The 16,979-nt window shown below is 35.4% G+C and overlaps 1 protein-coding gene across 1 annotated transcript in view; it reads left to right on the forward strand.

Moving 5' to 3' along the window:
• Nucleotides 1-7,232: 7,232 nt before the first annotated feature.
• The window catches only part of Slow (epidermal growth factor-like protein slowdown), a 117,634-nt gene continuing 107,887 nt past the window's right edge, over nucleotides 7,233-16,979 (forward strand). Inside the window, exon 1 of the mRNA XM_076428732.1 lies at nucleotides 7,233-7,878. Within this exon, the coding sequence (XP_076284847.1) occupies nucleotides 7,382-7,878 (497 nt within the window). The 5' untranslated portion in view covers nucleotides 7,233-7,381. The remainder of the gene's footprint in view (nucleotides 7,879-16,979) is intronic.

The following is a 16,979-nucleotide window of genomic DNA, read 5'->3' on the forward strand; positions in this document are numbered from 1 at the left end:
GAGGCAAGAAAAGAATGATTAACAAGACTGTTTTAAAATGTTTCTTATTGCATTAAATTATATTTTTTAGTTTTATAGGTATCCATTTTGAAACAAACATGTACTTTTATGCTGAAATATGAAAGGGGATACAGCGATAATAAAACAAAGTTTAAAAATGCTTTCAAACCTTGTTTCAAGTGCTACGGGACAAGAAAAGGACTTATTGCATGAAATTATATTGTTTACTTTTATAGTTACCCATACAGTACGCACTTACCCCACCGTGATAGTACGCACTTGCCCCGTGTAGTAATATTTACGGGGCAAGAGCATCTTAGTGTTTTTCTCAATAAATTTTAATTCTAAATAAACCTACATCAATATTTGTTGTACTTACCTGAAATAACAACACAGAATATATTAATAACTTGTAAACTATTGCACTTTCAGGGTAACCTCAAAGTTGCACGTGTACCTCGCACGTGAATGTTTGGCATTAGTTGATTTAAGCGAAGAAAACACCTTTATTCTTGGGCGACATCTACAGTCAGCGGCAATAATAAGTGGACACTTGGACACCCTTAAAAATCGCATAACTTTTTAGAAATTGGTCCAAAAGACTTGAATTTTTTGAAGATGTTAGACCGGCTAGTTCGCTAGAGAGAATAAGTAAATAAAAATTTATTACGATTGCAATTGGTAGGAATTATACAAAATTTTAAAAAATGATGTTTTGTCGACTTTTTTATGTGGACCTGTAACGATAATTTAAAAAATGCGTTTTATAGATTTCGGTAACTTATATGCATACTGAAAATTTCATCGAAATCGGTCAACATTGCAATGAGCTACATATGCAGCTTAAGGGTGAAAGTCGCAGATTTTCAGCGTTGCCAGGGCATTTCGCACTTACGTGATCATCTTTGAACGTTTGTAGCTCATTGCAATGTTGACCGATGAAATTTTCAGTATGCATATAGGTTACCGAAATCTATAAAACGCATTTTTTAAATTATCGTTACAGGCTCAGATAAAAAAGTTGACAAAACATCATTTTTAAAATTTTGTATAATTCCTACCAATTGCAATCGTAATAAATTTTTGTTTACCTATTCTCTAGCGAACTAGCCGGTCTAACATCTTCAAAAAATTCAAGTCCTTTGGACCAATTTCTAAAAAGTTATGCGATTTTTAAGGGTGTCCACTTATTATTGCCGCTAACTGTATGTAGAATAGTTTATACTAACTTATACTACATTAATAAATACAAGCTGGAGAAATTTCGTTCATATTATAATAAAAATAACCAATTAACGGACTTGCCTCGTAGACGGACTTTTACTCCACTCCACCTTACCACTAAAACCGTCCACCTTAGGACATAACAGACGAAATAACTGTTTACTTCAATGTCTGCTCGCAAGAGTTTTTCTGTTCACGGTCATCAAACAAAAGCCTTGGTTCTATAGCCACTACAGGAGGTGTCACGGCTTCTAGACAAATGTAGACTGTGAGTCATGCGTTCCCATAATGCCGTGCGTTCGCGTTACACCGAGCGCGCCGGTTAGAAATTATGGGGCAAAGGAAAGTCATTGCAGCGCCTTGCTGCCATTGGAATTTCAGCCGATCGATTTCGCACCCGGATAATAAAGGTACTGAAAGCAAAGCCAGCCGTGTGGTCTCGGTGTGCACCCATTGCCACATTTACACGCACAATTACGTTACGGTAATGAATAGATGCCTGATAATGTACGCACGCGAGGAGACAATGCCAATGACGGAGCCCGTAATTACCTTTGATTTAATGCCGCGCATAATGATGTATTATTGTTCACGTACTTGCGATTTTTTACCTATTGGATTTCGCCACCCGCTTCCGCAGATACTCATTAATAACATAATCTATGAAATCGTTTTGTAGAGAAAGTGCAGCATATTTGAAACAGCAGTTCGTTTCAGACGAATACAGGTTCACAGCAAAGACTGAGATTTATCTTTAACGTCAAGTCACGGCTTGAATGAAACTGTAAACTTTTATAGATGAAAGTTATTTTGTAAACTTTAAGCTTTTAAATGATTTCTTTTCTGTTTTAAATCAACTTTGTACATTAACACTTTAATTCTGTTATAAAAGTTCAATATTAACGGTTATTTTATACTTGGTTAGCCATAGTTTTGAAGGAACATTTATTTATTAACAGATATGTACTTAGTTTAAAGTAAAGTATAAAAGTTTAAACCATTTTTCACTTACTTATCATTATTTAGGGGATTGAAAACGGGTTGAATATTAATAGATGAATAAGCAAGTTGTGATTTTCATATAATTATTTTACTCTACTCTTACGTATTCTGATGTATTGGATTGGAAAGAAAGTTCGTAGCGTTTTCAAATTAAGAATCGAAGTAAAATTAAGGTATTTATTCACATGTTTATTCAATAGCACGAGAAGTTACCTCGAAAATGGCGAAAAGTAATAGAACAGAATGGAAAATATTTTATTGAATAAATCTATCAATAAATATCTGAATTTTAGCTTTCAATTTTATTTCCGAGGTTGAAACGAAAATTCGTAGCGTTTTTAAATTAAAACTCAAACATAAAATTAGGAGATCTATACATAGATTTGTATAATAACATATTTTCTATTCTCTTCTATTACTTTTCGCCATTTTTTAGATGATTTATCATGTTATTCAATAAACCTATGGATAAATATCTTAATTTTATCTTTGAATTTTTATTTAAAAACGCTACGAACTTTCGTTCCAACCTAATGCATAGTATGTATACGTTCAGTGTCCAGCATTTAGTTTTAGAATTTACAATCACAAAAACATTTGCTTTTCGTCCCATTATGTTCACAACTTGTAAATGTAACTCTCAGCTGATCACAGAGTTGACTGAATCAGTACCAGTCAGTGTGTTAAGATATTGCACGGTTTTTTCGCGCATGCGCTACCAAATACAGGAACGTGTGTATATTACGTCCTCAGTTTGTGGGGAATGTAGTGGTGAACTATTACTGGTAGGAAAGTACCGGAAGAGTTCAGAAGTTCATATACATATTATGTAATATATGCATACATATTAAATTTTAATACAACACACACATGTTATACAGTCATATTTTAAAATCAAGTAATAACAAATTTTGCGAAATTATTGGGGTGACTACGGTACCCCATTTTAGGCCAACTTTGTACATTACTGACGCAAAAATCGTCGCACATGCGCGAAAAAACCGTGCAATATCCCGACACTGATACCAGTTGATGATGAGATACTGGGCGTTTTTTTCGCGCATGCGCGAGTATTGCCAGGAACGTATCTACGTCCTAAGTTTGTGGGCAATGTAGTGGGGAAATACTACTTACTGCTAGGAAAGTACCGGAAGAGTTCAGAAGTTCCTATATTATGTTATATGTGCATGCATATTAAATTTTAATACATCACATCAGAGTTGGACAAAATGTAATTTCAATTACAATTACAGTTACTTACCAATTACTGTAATTTGAAATTGCAGAAATAAAATTACAATTACATGTAATTGTGTAATTGGTAATTGCAATTACTTGACGAATCACTGTAATTGCACTTGTGGTCCGCAATTACAATTGCTGGTTGAGCCAAAGTAATTGGAATTACCAATTACACAATTACATGTAATTACATGAGTAGTTGCAATTACTTAACGCCAAAATGGCTCTAAAAAATAAATAATTAGATACCTACTCAATTATTATTCATTAAATATTTATTTGTAGCTACTTATTTGATATTTCACAAAAACGATTACCATTACTTTTCAAAATGACCCTCATTTCATAGTTGGAGTCGGATAATACATAACATATGCTTTTTGTTTGTTCTTTTTAGACATTTCCATTGAGTAGGTATCTAATTACTTTTTTTAGTGCCATTTTGGCGTTAAGTAATTGCAACTACCAATTACAATTACTTGTAATTGCATTAAAATCACTAGAAATTGCAGAAATAAAATTACAATTACATGTAATTGTAATTGGTAATTGCAATTACTTTTACTCAACCAGTAATTATAATTGCGGACCACAATTACAATTACAGTAATTGTGAAAGGAGTAATTGCAATTACTTAACACGATTACAGTAATTGTAATTGAGTCTAACAATTACTTCAGTGCAATTGTTCTTTTAAATCACTTATTTTTATGCTTTGGACCATCTAACCGTTTTCTTATTGTAATTGTAGTCCACTTTTGCACATGTAATTGTAGATGTAATTAAATATTCATCTAATTTATTACTGCCCAACCCTGGTAGATAGGTATATTCATTGTACCGCACACATTTTCCGATTAATTTTAATAAATGAAAGTGCATATGTATTTATTTAAACGTATTGTGTACTGTGTCTCATGTTCCCATTATAGTGATGATACCATTCACGTGTGCCTAAATAAATAATTAATATTTAACAAAATGTTTAGCAAAACCTATATCGACACCGCGTAACGAGCGCCGCACAGTGGGCTGTATGCCCGATTTCAGCGGACACAGCTAGTTCAAAATTCGCTCAATATTGAAACTGCTGTAACTTTGCTAAAATTTATCGAAATTTGATGAAAAAACAACCATTTTAAAGATTGAGATTTCTACTTTTTGTACTGTATACCGTTTTTGCTGAAACGGATGTTTTGAGTGCAAAATTTGTCCATAAAGAGGAGCGTATTAGATTGTAAAGTTTGTAGCTATCTTTCAATCAAGTATGTACTGCGAGAATTATAATCAATATTTTAACGTTATTCGTTTATTTTATGTACACTATCGAAAAGTGTAATCATTTACAATTATAATAAAATATCTTTTTAAAATAGTTATTACAAAGAATAATCTCCGTTTTTTATAATAGTATGGAAAAATGTTATGAACAAAATTTGCACGGTTTAGAGGGGGACATGTTGTGGCACAAACATTTTCTGCCTGGGTAGAGGCATAGAAGAGAATTCAACGTAACCTTGATTTTTTTAAAACAGAATGTCCATTTTTTATACCATATATCGATAGAGTATCAAATTCTGAGTATAAAAGTGTTCACCTTCGTATGTTCTCAACCTAATAGTTAACGAGATTTATCAAAAGAAGAAAGAACATTGTTTCGATAATATCTCGTTAACTATTAGATTTAAGACATATGGAGATCAATACATTTTTACTCAGAATTCGATAGTCTATCGATTCATGATACAAAAAGTAGGTTTTTCGATTTAAAAAAATCAAAGTGACCTTGCAAATCTCCTCTATGCCTCCACCCACGCAGAAAATGTTTATGTCACCACATGTCCCCCTCTATACCATGCAAATTTTGTCGATAACATTTTTTCATATTATGTATTACAAATAAAGGCAATATTCAAAGTGGACATAATTATTGCTCACCCTGTATATTATTCAAATTTCATGTGTATACTGTTTTCTTATCTTAGTATATATTGTGTGTTTATTATTATTTAGTATTTATTTAAGTTAATACAAAGATACAGCGAGTGCGAACATGCAGGATGTGAGAAATGCAGCGATTTTCGCGCGCGCGCGACGGCCGTTTTTTCGTAGATCAACTATAAAACACGGAGTAGCGCGTAGTAGCAGCCTTTTTTCTTGCATCTTAATCAGAAAACTTCAAAGAACACAATGGCATAGAAATGAACACCCGGTCGCACCCGGAGGTATAACAAAGTCATTACCAAAGTCTTGGGATCATGAAGAAAGAGACTGAATCGTTGGTTATCTTTAAATATTAATAACTAAAAAGATGTATATATGTATAGTACAAAAGTGAATTTCTCTTAAAAGTATAGCTTATACTTAGTGCAAAATTTCAACCCTGTATCTTGATCGGGAGGGTAGTTATGGGGTAAAATCGAAAAATCAGTTTTTGACCTATTTTCCTTAGTTAATGACGATTAGAAATTCTGAGAAAAATCTGGCACATGTCAAGAACCCAAATACATACTTGGCAATTAAAGCACCTGGCAGAAGACTGTGAAGGGGTGGAAAGAATTAACATAAGTATAGAAAAGATAGTACAGGAGGAAAGAGTGGGAGAAACAGTAGAATGGCTTAGGAGTATAGAGAAAAAAAGGAATGAAATAATCAAAAGGAAAGAGAGAGAGGCAAAATTAACGGGGGGACAGTTAGATTGACCAACATAGATTATAGACAAGAAGACATTTGTTGTGGCATGGGATATGGATGGATGAGTGGAGGAATGGATGGATGGAGGAATAGAGGGATGAATGACTTAGAGATTTGTAATCCAAGTCCAATTTCTTGGCCGCGAGGCTGAAATAAATAAATACTACTACTACTACTACTGGCAACTGGCAATTGGTTTCAGATTTTTAAAGTGAAAATCCTGTTTGTAAAAAATCAAAAACCTCAAAAAAATCGAAAAAATGCAGATTTAACATGGAAGTTCTAGAGTGACAACATTTATATTTTTACAGTAGCGGTATATTGTTATAAGTATTGTTCATGAATTTTTGGTTTTTGGTGCGCCGCGCTGTTGTTAAAAAAAAATAAAATCCGATTTTGTCGACGTTTTTTCCGCGAAGAACTAAGCTAACCTTAAGATTATTACGTTCTATTTATTCTGTAAGTCTATCAGGCACTGATAAACCTTGAACATTGTACAGAAGTAATTAAAAAATGAAATCAACTTAATTAATATTTCTATACTAGTGCATTATGGATACATGAATGGGAAAACGAATGATGGGAGATATGATGTTCCTGAGATATGCAACTAACTCAAGCCACAAAAATGTTACAATTTATGTAAAGTTTTAAAAATTGAATTTTGACCGCTGAAATCGGTCATACAGCCCACTGTGCGCCGTCTCTATCTCTGCTCGGAGACCTTCTTGTCGAACGCGTGCACGATATGTAGGTGGTTAGCCAAGCAGGCGGCGGGGTATCAGGAGAGCAGACAGGTAGAAAGAGAGTGGACGAGCCGAAAGGAGAAAGACGGTCTCCTGCCGGGGGGATCGAGCAAGAGGGACAAGATGAGGACGTCGCGCGTCGCGTCGGGTGGACGAGGAGAAGAACGAGAAAACGGGAAAAAAGAGAGAAAGAAAGAGGCATGGTGGGGTTGGTACGAGCGGTTCAAGCACGTGGGACCTACTCCGTGTGTCTCGTTCAGTAGTGCTCTCGGTTGCCTTCGAACGATTTCGCACCGGATGTCCATCGAGCCTCGCCGACACATTCAGCGCTGCAGCAACTCGTCCGTCCAAACATTCCCACGTTCCCATCGAAAAGAAACGAGAATGTGACCGGGTCGTCGCGCTGCTCGGCTCTTTCGCACAGACGTCGCTCCGAGAATCGATCGCGAGAAGAAAAGACCCGCGACAGACCATGGTTAGGGTACCAAACATTCGGCTGACGTGCGTCGTCGCGTTGATCGTTCTTGTGCCCGTGGAAATCGTGCCGGCTGACAAGTATTTCCCCGGTGATCATCACAGCTACACCAACGGGCACAGGCTGCTCTGGCCGATTTGGTACCGACAGGAGAGATTCGCTCGCACGCGACACGACCGCGATGCATCCCGGGATTTTCAACAGAGCAGCACGAGGAGCTTGTCGCACCTGGACCCGGTCACCGGCAGACCTGTTTCGACGGTGCCGCCGCCGGTGACTGATCAGCCGAGGCGTCACGTGGACCAACGGGTACACGAACAACGACCCGATCCACCGAAACAAGAAAAATCGAACGTGGCCCCGGTCGCAAAACACACCGGCGCCGCGGCGGTCGCTTACCACAATAATCATCGTCACCAGCTGAGGGAGGCTGCCACTCAACGGTACCAACACGTCGCGACAACACCGGCGACTTATAGGAGGCATCATCCTGGGTAAGTGGACGTTACGTGCTACATACATACAGTGAGTCACGAAAGTGTTCGAACGCTCTGAAATGAAAAGTTTCACGCTTAAAAAATACAGTGGCCGAAATAATAAACAGTAACATTAGTTACTACTAATCTCTTTCAAATCTATCATTGAAAATTTGTTCATTAAGTATTCTGTGAAACTATTCCGGGTTTCATTATTAGCTGTTGCAATTGCAAGATCATCAACATATAGAACGACATAAATATTTTTCGAAACATCTCCTCTGTATAAAATGTAAGTACAGTGGCCGAAATAATGATAGGTTCACCAGCCGCATCGGCTGGTTTACTGCTTCTACTTTTACTTTCGTTTTCGGAAGTGCACTGTGGCATTTCTTTTTATTTCGCAAGAATGTGTTCTACACATTGTGTAAGCAGTCGGTCGACTATTAACAGTATTAGTGTAAAGATGTACCTGTTTCAAAAATCTCTATGAAAATTATCGAGTACGAGATACGAAATAATCTTAGGGGTTCACGGAGAAATATTTAAAAATTACTATATTGATAGAGCAATTTTTTGAACGTTTTTGTGCGGTAAGTACACAGATTTATGAAGTTTAAGAATTATAAAAAATATTTTATGTTCGTTTAATATTATTAGAGTACAATGACACGGGGAAATCGTTAAATGATAACGAAAAGGCCCAAATTATTGCTTTCCACAATGCGAGTCTCTTTAACACAGAAAATGCAAGAAGATTGAAAAGCTCATTAAATGTCGTAAACAATTTTTTGAAATTAAAAGAAAAATACGGCAGTAAAAAATCTACCTGGTCATCCAAAAAAATTAACACGCAGGGACAAAGGTAAAATTTTTCAAAAATCACGGTAAAATATGCTTAATGCCTCTAAAATAAAAATGAAATTATATTTGCCAGTTGGTATTCGACATGTACAGCAAGTTGTGAGATCGAGTGGGACACTTAAATATTCTAAAAAGACGAAAAACCTCCGCTGACTAAATTCCACAAGGTCGAGAAATTAAAGTTAGCAGAATATCATATGTCATGGACCGGAAAGTGGAAGACGGTGATTTTTTCCGATGGAAAAAGATTTAATTTGGACGGCCCAGATGGGTATTAATAGTACTGGCACGATCTGCATGATGAAAAAGTGTAAAAATGACAAGAGTACATGGAGGAGAATGTGTAATGGTTTGGGCTGCATTCGGCTGAAACGGTAAGACTCCGATAATGTGGTTCCCTCCAAAAACCAATGCAGAAAAATATCGGGAACTATTGGAATACGTACTGAATGAATATGGTGACAATATTGGTGGACGTAATTTAATATTCTAACACGATAATGCAGCAATACATCGTGCAAAAACAATTAAAAACTACTTTGAGAGGGTAAAAATCGATGTTTTACCCTGGCCATCAAGGAGTCCGGACTTAAATCCGATTGAAAATCTTTGGGGAATATTATCACGAAAGGTACACGACAATGGAAAACAGTATAGCACTGTTTCAGAATTAAAAAATGGGATTAGAGAGGCGTGGTCTGAAGTTAAATTAGAGACATTATAAAAATTAATTTAATCAATTCCACGCAGAATATTTGAAGTTATAAAACACAAAGGTGGTTCAACTAAGTACTGAATTATTTTTATCTTTTCCTTTTTTTAATTTTTGATGTGAAAATACATAATGAAATAACATAATGAAATGAAAAACATAATGAAAATACGTAATGTTTATTTCGCAACTAAAATTCAAGTGTGGTAATAGAAAATTTGTAATTGACATTAATTAACATTGTGTTATTCAATTGAGCTGTGTATTTTGTTAATTTCATTAGATTGAATAAATAATAATAAGTAAAATCAAAAATACTGCATTAAACACAGCATTATGTCAACAAATTGAAGTGGACCTGTCATTATTTCGGCCACTGTATGAGTCATATTACGAATTACGAAACAGTTTTATTTCCATAGTAACGTATAAGTATCATGATTATACATGTTTTTAAAGTCTCTCTGATATAACATAAACAATACTTATAAAACATTTCTTAGTGTACATCGGCTAAGTGAATGCCACGAAAGTATTCGAACGGCTAAATAACACTATGCATTTTAAACAAATTACAGTGTTTTAATATTTTGTCGGATCACCGTGAGCATTTATTACGGTTTGCTAACGTCGCACAGTGAGCTGTATGCCCGATTTCAGCGGTCAAAATTCAATTTACTATTATAATATCTGAGGAACAATCTCCCATCATTCGTTTTTCCATTCATGTATCCATAAAGTACTGAAATTTGTAGGAAATGCGAAATTCTGTTAACACGCTTTCATTTTTCAACGAATTTACCTATTAGTATTTGTTACCTTATTTACATACGCTAACAGATTTTTGTTTTACAGAAGTTGTTTTAGCTAAGTATAAGGTATACTTTTACGAAAAATTCAGCTTTGTACTATATAGATTTTTTCAGTTATTAATATTTAAAGATAACCAACGATTCAGTCACTTTCTTTATGATTCTAAGACTTTGGTAATGACTTTGTTATACCTCCGGGTGCGACCAGGTGTTCATTTCTGTGCCATTGTGTTCTTTGAAGTTTTCTGATTAAGATGCAAGAAAAAAGGGCTGCTACTACGCGCTACTCCGTGTTTTACAGTTGATCTACAAAAAAATGGACATCGCGCGCGCGCGCGCGAAAATCGCAGCGTTTCTCACATCCTGCATGTTCGCACACATTCGCCATATCTTCGTATTAACTTAAATAAATACTAAATAATAATAATAATAAACACACAATATACACTAAAATAAGAAAACAGTTTAAATTTAAATAATGTACAAGGTCGGGCAATAACTATGTCCACTTTGCATATTGCCTTTATTTGTAATAATATGAAAAAATGTTATAGAGGGGGACATGTTGTGACATAAACATTTTCTGCGTGGGTGGAGGCGTAGAGGAGATTTCAAGATCACCTTGATTTTTTTAAATCGAAAGTCCTACTTTTTGTATCATAAATCGATAGACTATCGAATTCTGAGTAAAAATCTATTGACCTCCATATGTTTTAAATCTAATAGTGTACTTTTCGATAGTGTACATAAAATAGACGAATAACGTTAAAATATTGATTATAATTCTCGCAGTACTTGATTGAAAGATAGCTACAAACTTTACAATCTAATAGGCTCCTCTTTATGGACAAATTTTGCACTCAAAACATCCTTTTCAGCAAAAACTGTATACAGTACAAAAAGTAGAAATCTCAAGCTCTAAAATAGTTGTTTTTTCATCAAATTTCGATAAATTTTAGCAAAGTTACAGCAGTTTCAATATTGAGCGAATTTTGAACTAGCTGTGGCCGCTGAAATCGGGCATACGGCATACAGCCCACTGTGCGTCGATGCATGCTGTCAACCAAATTTTCAGTAATATCTTTCTTTAGACAGTTCCAAACTTCAAAAATTCTGGTTTTTAATGCTTTTTTGGAATTAGTATTATATTTACTAAGTTGTAAGCCGATTTCTGCCTATAAGTGTTCTATGGGGTTGATGTCCGGACTTTGTAGGGGTGTTTCTAAAACGTGGGGTACATTGTATATGATCCATTATTTAACAATATGTGCAGTATGTTTCGGATCATTGTCCTGTTGAAAATGAAAATACTCTACTACCCCTCATTTCTCCGCACTTCGTTCCAAATTATCTCTTAATATTTGCAGATATTTATATTTATCTAATATTCCTTTGATAATAACGACGTTTCCAAAACCGTTGGCTCCCATACACCGCCATACCATTATCGATCCACACTCATGCTTCACGGTTAGACGTAGGTTTTTAAGATCCATTTCCCTATTGCTAATCACTAAATTTTGTGGCATCCGTCTGGTCCAAATATGTTAGATTTGCTTTCGTCAGAGAATATAACGCGTTTCCAAAAATCTTTATCTTTATTGACATATTTTTTACCGAAATTTAGTATCCTCTACTTATTAACTTTGCTAATAAACGGCTTCTTTCGAGGAATACGACCATGAAAATCATTTTCACGAAAGATTCTACGACGAAGTTCAGGGTGCACTTGAAACTATTGGCGACTAGTGTTGCAAGTTTTGGACCAGAAATTGTTGGGTCTTTTTTTATTTCACACACAATTGTATTTTCTTCCTTCTTTGTTAATTTCTTGAGCCGGCCAGAACGGACTTTATTCTGAAGGATTCCAGTGGATTTTAACTGTTGCATACCTCGTACGTGTTCTACACGTATAGAATACACGTCGAACACGTGACCGTGTATAATTCCGAAAAAGGAAAATGACCCTGATCAAATACTTTCGTGGTTCACTGTACGTATGCGCGAATTGTAAGTCCCTTCCCGTCAAAAGAATCGCCGGCATCAACGTCGGCGCGCGGCGGGCCGGCATTTGCCGCTTAATTAATCGGCCGATTAATTATCTCGCGCGCAACGCGTTCGTCTGTCACGTGTAATTATTGGGATTGTTGGTGCGCGACGACGACGCTCTTCTGCCCCCTCCTCATCGCCGCTCGGGTTGCCTTAAAGGTTTCCGGGTAATGATATTACTTTCGCGCCGCTTCCAGTGAAACCGAGAGACGCCAATTAAATTGCGTGATTGCTCGTGCATAACGGCGACGCGCGTCGATAGCGAAAGGTCCCATTGTCGATGAATCCACGCACAGTAGAGCGTCAATTATTATTTATTCAAATCTTGATTGTCCGAACCACTGAATGCGAGATCTAGAAAATACAGTCTTCGATGGTTCGAGAAAAAAATTAAAGATAACTTTAACAAGTAAGTTTTGTTAACATTAACTATGTATACATATTATACATATACAGGGTGAGTCCGAAAAAACGGAACACCTAAATATCTCCGTTACGTTTCGTTGTACAAAAAAACTTCTTAGGACAAAGTTACACTGTTTGAAGGGCCACATGGAACGGTGTAAGGGAAAATATTTTCAAGTTCATTTTTGTACAAAATTTCAAGGTCATCGATATTTTTTTAATCGAATGAGGTATTTTTTAATACATCAATCGATGCAGCTGGACATTCGTTATAAAAAAGTACTAACCTATGTATGTCGAAAAGTTAGTAGTTCACGAGATATTTCGATTTAAATAACTCTAAAACACCATTAATATAATTTTATAACACGTTAATTTAAGTTATAAACAAAATTGTTTAAAATAACTAAAAGCAGTCAATTTACTTCATCTCTGAAGTAAATTTCATATAAAACACTTAAAGGGAGTTGTTGACAACAAAATTGAAAAGTAATTCAGAAAAATAAAACATGGAATTTAAATGGCTTCGAGGGGCCCATCGGTACTATTTTTTTCGGAAGTGGAGGCATTTCGGAGATTCAGAGACACCTTTATTCTTATATAATTATTACTAGTTAAACATTAATTAATTAGTAGCTTAACATTTGAGTGAGGCCGCATCGGCCCAATAGATCATTTGAGGGTTAAAAAGAATATTAATTAGATGAATATTCATAATAAAATATACAGGGTGAGGCAACTAAAACAGTCACACAACACCTGCATAACTCGGTTGCTGTTGGTGATAGAAAACATGTGCCAGGCGATATGTAGTTGCGTGGTTTCGAGGGTGGCATAATTACATGTTGACAACTTTTTTGTAGGTGGACGCGTAGAGGACATATGAAGGTCAACTCCGTTTTTTGAATGAGAATGATATACTTTTCTACGTACTATCTCAGGCATGTCAAACTTATTTACCGCCAAGGGCCTTATTAAGTATTATAAATTAATTCGAGATTCGCAATAAAAAAACAGACTCGAAATAAAAAAGAAACACATTTTTTTTATAAACATTGCAGTCACACATACAAAATAACATACGTACAAAACTACATATGAAAATACATAATACATATAACAATAAAAATACATATGAAATATAAAAGTTGTTTTATAAAACAATTGCCTAATTGCACATAACGTATTGGGAAATCGGTTGACAAATAAATAATTGTAACAATGTGGAATTATAACATCGATATATTTTTGTTTCAATACGGAATCACACTGCATTTCGATTAATTCCAATTGTAAATTGTCATCAATAGTTTCAAAGTTTTTGGTCGGGCAGCGTGTTTGACATGCCTGTAATATTTACAGTTACTCGAATTAATTTCATTTTAATTATTAATTTAATTAATTAATTTAATTAATATTCGGACGCTCTAAAGAAGACGATAACTATTTTAATATTGTACTATACGATTTCAACTCTTTTCGGAAGCTAGAGCAATTAGTTTACTACAGGATGTGAAACAATTTTTTTCTCAAATATAGCCATTGATCAGAATTGTAGAAAAAATACTAAAAATTGCATTTTTCAACTTTTTTATGTGGGCCTATATTAGAAATTTTAAATATAGATTTTGTAGATCTGTCTTAATTGTATACATTGTGAAAGTTTCATCGAAATCGGTTGATGCGGGAAAAAACGATAGGCATTGAAAGATGTAAGAATTCTTAGATATAGGCTGAAAATCGTAAAAATCTGCAATTTTTACTATCTTTAAACGTTTGTAGCTTATTGCAACGTCGACCGATTTTGACGTAATTTTCAGAATATGTTTAGTTGACACAGATCTACAAAATGTATCTTTTAAATTTTCAATATAGGCCCAGATAAAAAAGTTGTAACATACAACTTTTAGTATTTTGTCTACAATTCATTTCAATTGGAATTTTTGAAAAAAGTTCTTTTCACATCCTGTAGTAAACTAATTGCTCTAGCTTCCCAGAAAAGTTCAAGTCGTATAGTACAGTATTAAAAAAGTTATCGTCTTTTTTAGAGCGCCCGAATATTAATCCGAGCCACTGTATCTAATGATTCAAGGTCAGTCAGGATCGTTGGAGGTCATCTGTGACAAATTCTACTCTAAAAATTCTGCTAACAATCTAAGTCTCGAGACAACCCTCCAAAAATAAGAGACTTTTATCAAATTGGACAGAACGACATGATCTTCCTTCGAGAACTTGGAATGATTAGTTCACTAAATACATAACAAAGACTTACAGCGAACCACGAAAGCATTCGAACGCACTTTAAATCAGTATATCTTTTTTATGATCGGATGAAACGACGTGACTTTTTTTGAACACTTAGAAGAATTGATTTACCAAACGGCATGCAAGAAAGATTTTGAAAAAATTGCAATTACTAAGTATTACATGAGAAAGTAAAAGAGGCACGATTTATCACTTTTTTATTAGAGCTCGTAATGAAAATTAAAAATATGCATTTTGTAGATGTATGTTAGTTATACACATGCTGAAAATTTGTTTGGCGCAGAAAAAAAACGACACGCATCGAAAGATGTAAGAATCTGTGGATTTTAAGGAGAAACTGACCAAAAGTCGCGAAAAATTATAATTTTCACCACATTTAACCGTTTGTAACTCTTGGGTATATTAATCGATTTTGATGAAATTTTCAGCCTGTATTTAACTAACATAGATCAACAAAACTTATATTTTAAATTTTCATTAAGGGCCCAAATAAAAAAGTTTTGAAAAATGCTTTTCTTATTTTTGCATGCAACCTTGTAAATTGTAATTTTTGGAAAATCTTTTTTGCAGATCATTTAGTGAACCAATATAAAATAATCCCTAATTATCGATCGTAAATGTTGAATTTAGTGAACCAATGCTTCTACTTGCTTACAAAACATCAGGTCGTTTGGTACAATAATGAGAAAGTTATACTGCTTTAAAGTGCGTTCAAATACTTTCGTGGCTCACTGTAATGTAGAAAGTATGAGGACCAAGACGTTGGAAACGAAATGAGAATGATATCAAAGTCTCATTACAGCATGCGTCAGATAACATACAATCAAATTAAAAAGTTCTCTCGAGCAGACGGAACTGTTTTCGCGGCGCGTTCTCTCTGGTTTTTTCTTCTTTCTTTTTTTTCACGGGCATTATCTTCTCCAACAGCGTCCGGATCATTTTGCACGGTTTCAATGACTGCTCGTCAAGGCGAAGGGCCGCAGGCGATCACACCGAGAGCCGCGCAGGCTCGGCGCGATGCATCGCTTGCACGTGAACGCGGCCACCTTTGTCCGCGTGAAACAAAGGTCTCCTTGCACGCACATGAAAGAATCGCGGGCGCCGGATCTCTCGTTACTATTTAGCCTGAACGCGATAATTTACCGTGCGTCTACTGTGTTCCCTGTTCTCACTACTCCTCCGCTTTTGTTCTCGTATTCACGTTTACCGCTGCCGATTTTGTCGATCGAGTCGTGATCAGGATTTTACGAATCCAACGTCGAGAGGATATGAAATGGTGGCAAAAATCGTGGCGAATGTCATTTAAAACGAGGATAATACAAGATATTTTTGACGGAAAACTTTGGTAGAACGGTCACGTCAGTAACAATCCTAAACGCAGAGTTGTGTTGAATTACGATTGAATTACTTCGCGAATTATAATTACAAAGTGATTCAATTATTTCGTAATTCGAAATTCAGTCGCTTCATTCAATGAACACATTACCGACCGGTGATTATTGCATAATTTTGAGATATCTATGGTACATGGCTAAACACTTTTTAATGGAACCTTCAATAGCAACAGCGGTTTTCATCGTGAACTAACAAAAGGGTTTCCCATTGAAGATTTTGAAATAATTCCCTCTCCCCCACACCCTCAGGAGGTGGGGATGGGGGGTTAATGATGGTGTTATTGAATAGCATTTTTAAAAATATCAAATACGTCTAGTTTTATTTTTCTGATCTGATTTGTATTTCTCGAGATATCCCCAATTTTCAAGGATTTTTTACCTATTTTGATTTTTGTCCATTACAGCGCCATCTGTGAACCAAAATGCAAAAACTCCTAGGTCAAATTTGTGTATTTTTTCTGGAGAATCCAAATCTGCAAGGAAAAATGGGGGTTCCCATTTAAGTTTTTTATTTTCCCCCACCACTACCCCCAGGGGGTGGCGGTGGGGGGTTAGGTATCATTGGATATAAACGTTCGCCTTCGTGACGAACAACTTCCATTACCCACTTGTTTTGAT

Source organism: Lasioglossum baleicum, chromosome 8 (assembly GCF_051020765.1).
Source record: "Lasioglossum baleicum chromosome 8, iyLasBale1, whole genome shotgun sequence".
NCBI lineage: Eukaryota > Metazoa > Arthropoda > Insecta > Hymenoptera > Halictidae > Lasioglossum > Lasioglossum baleicum.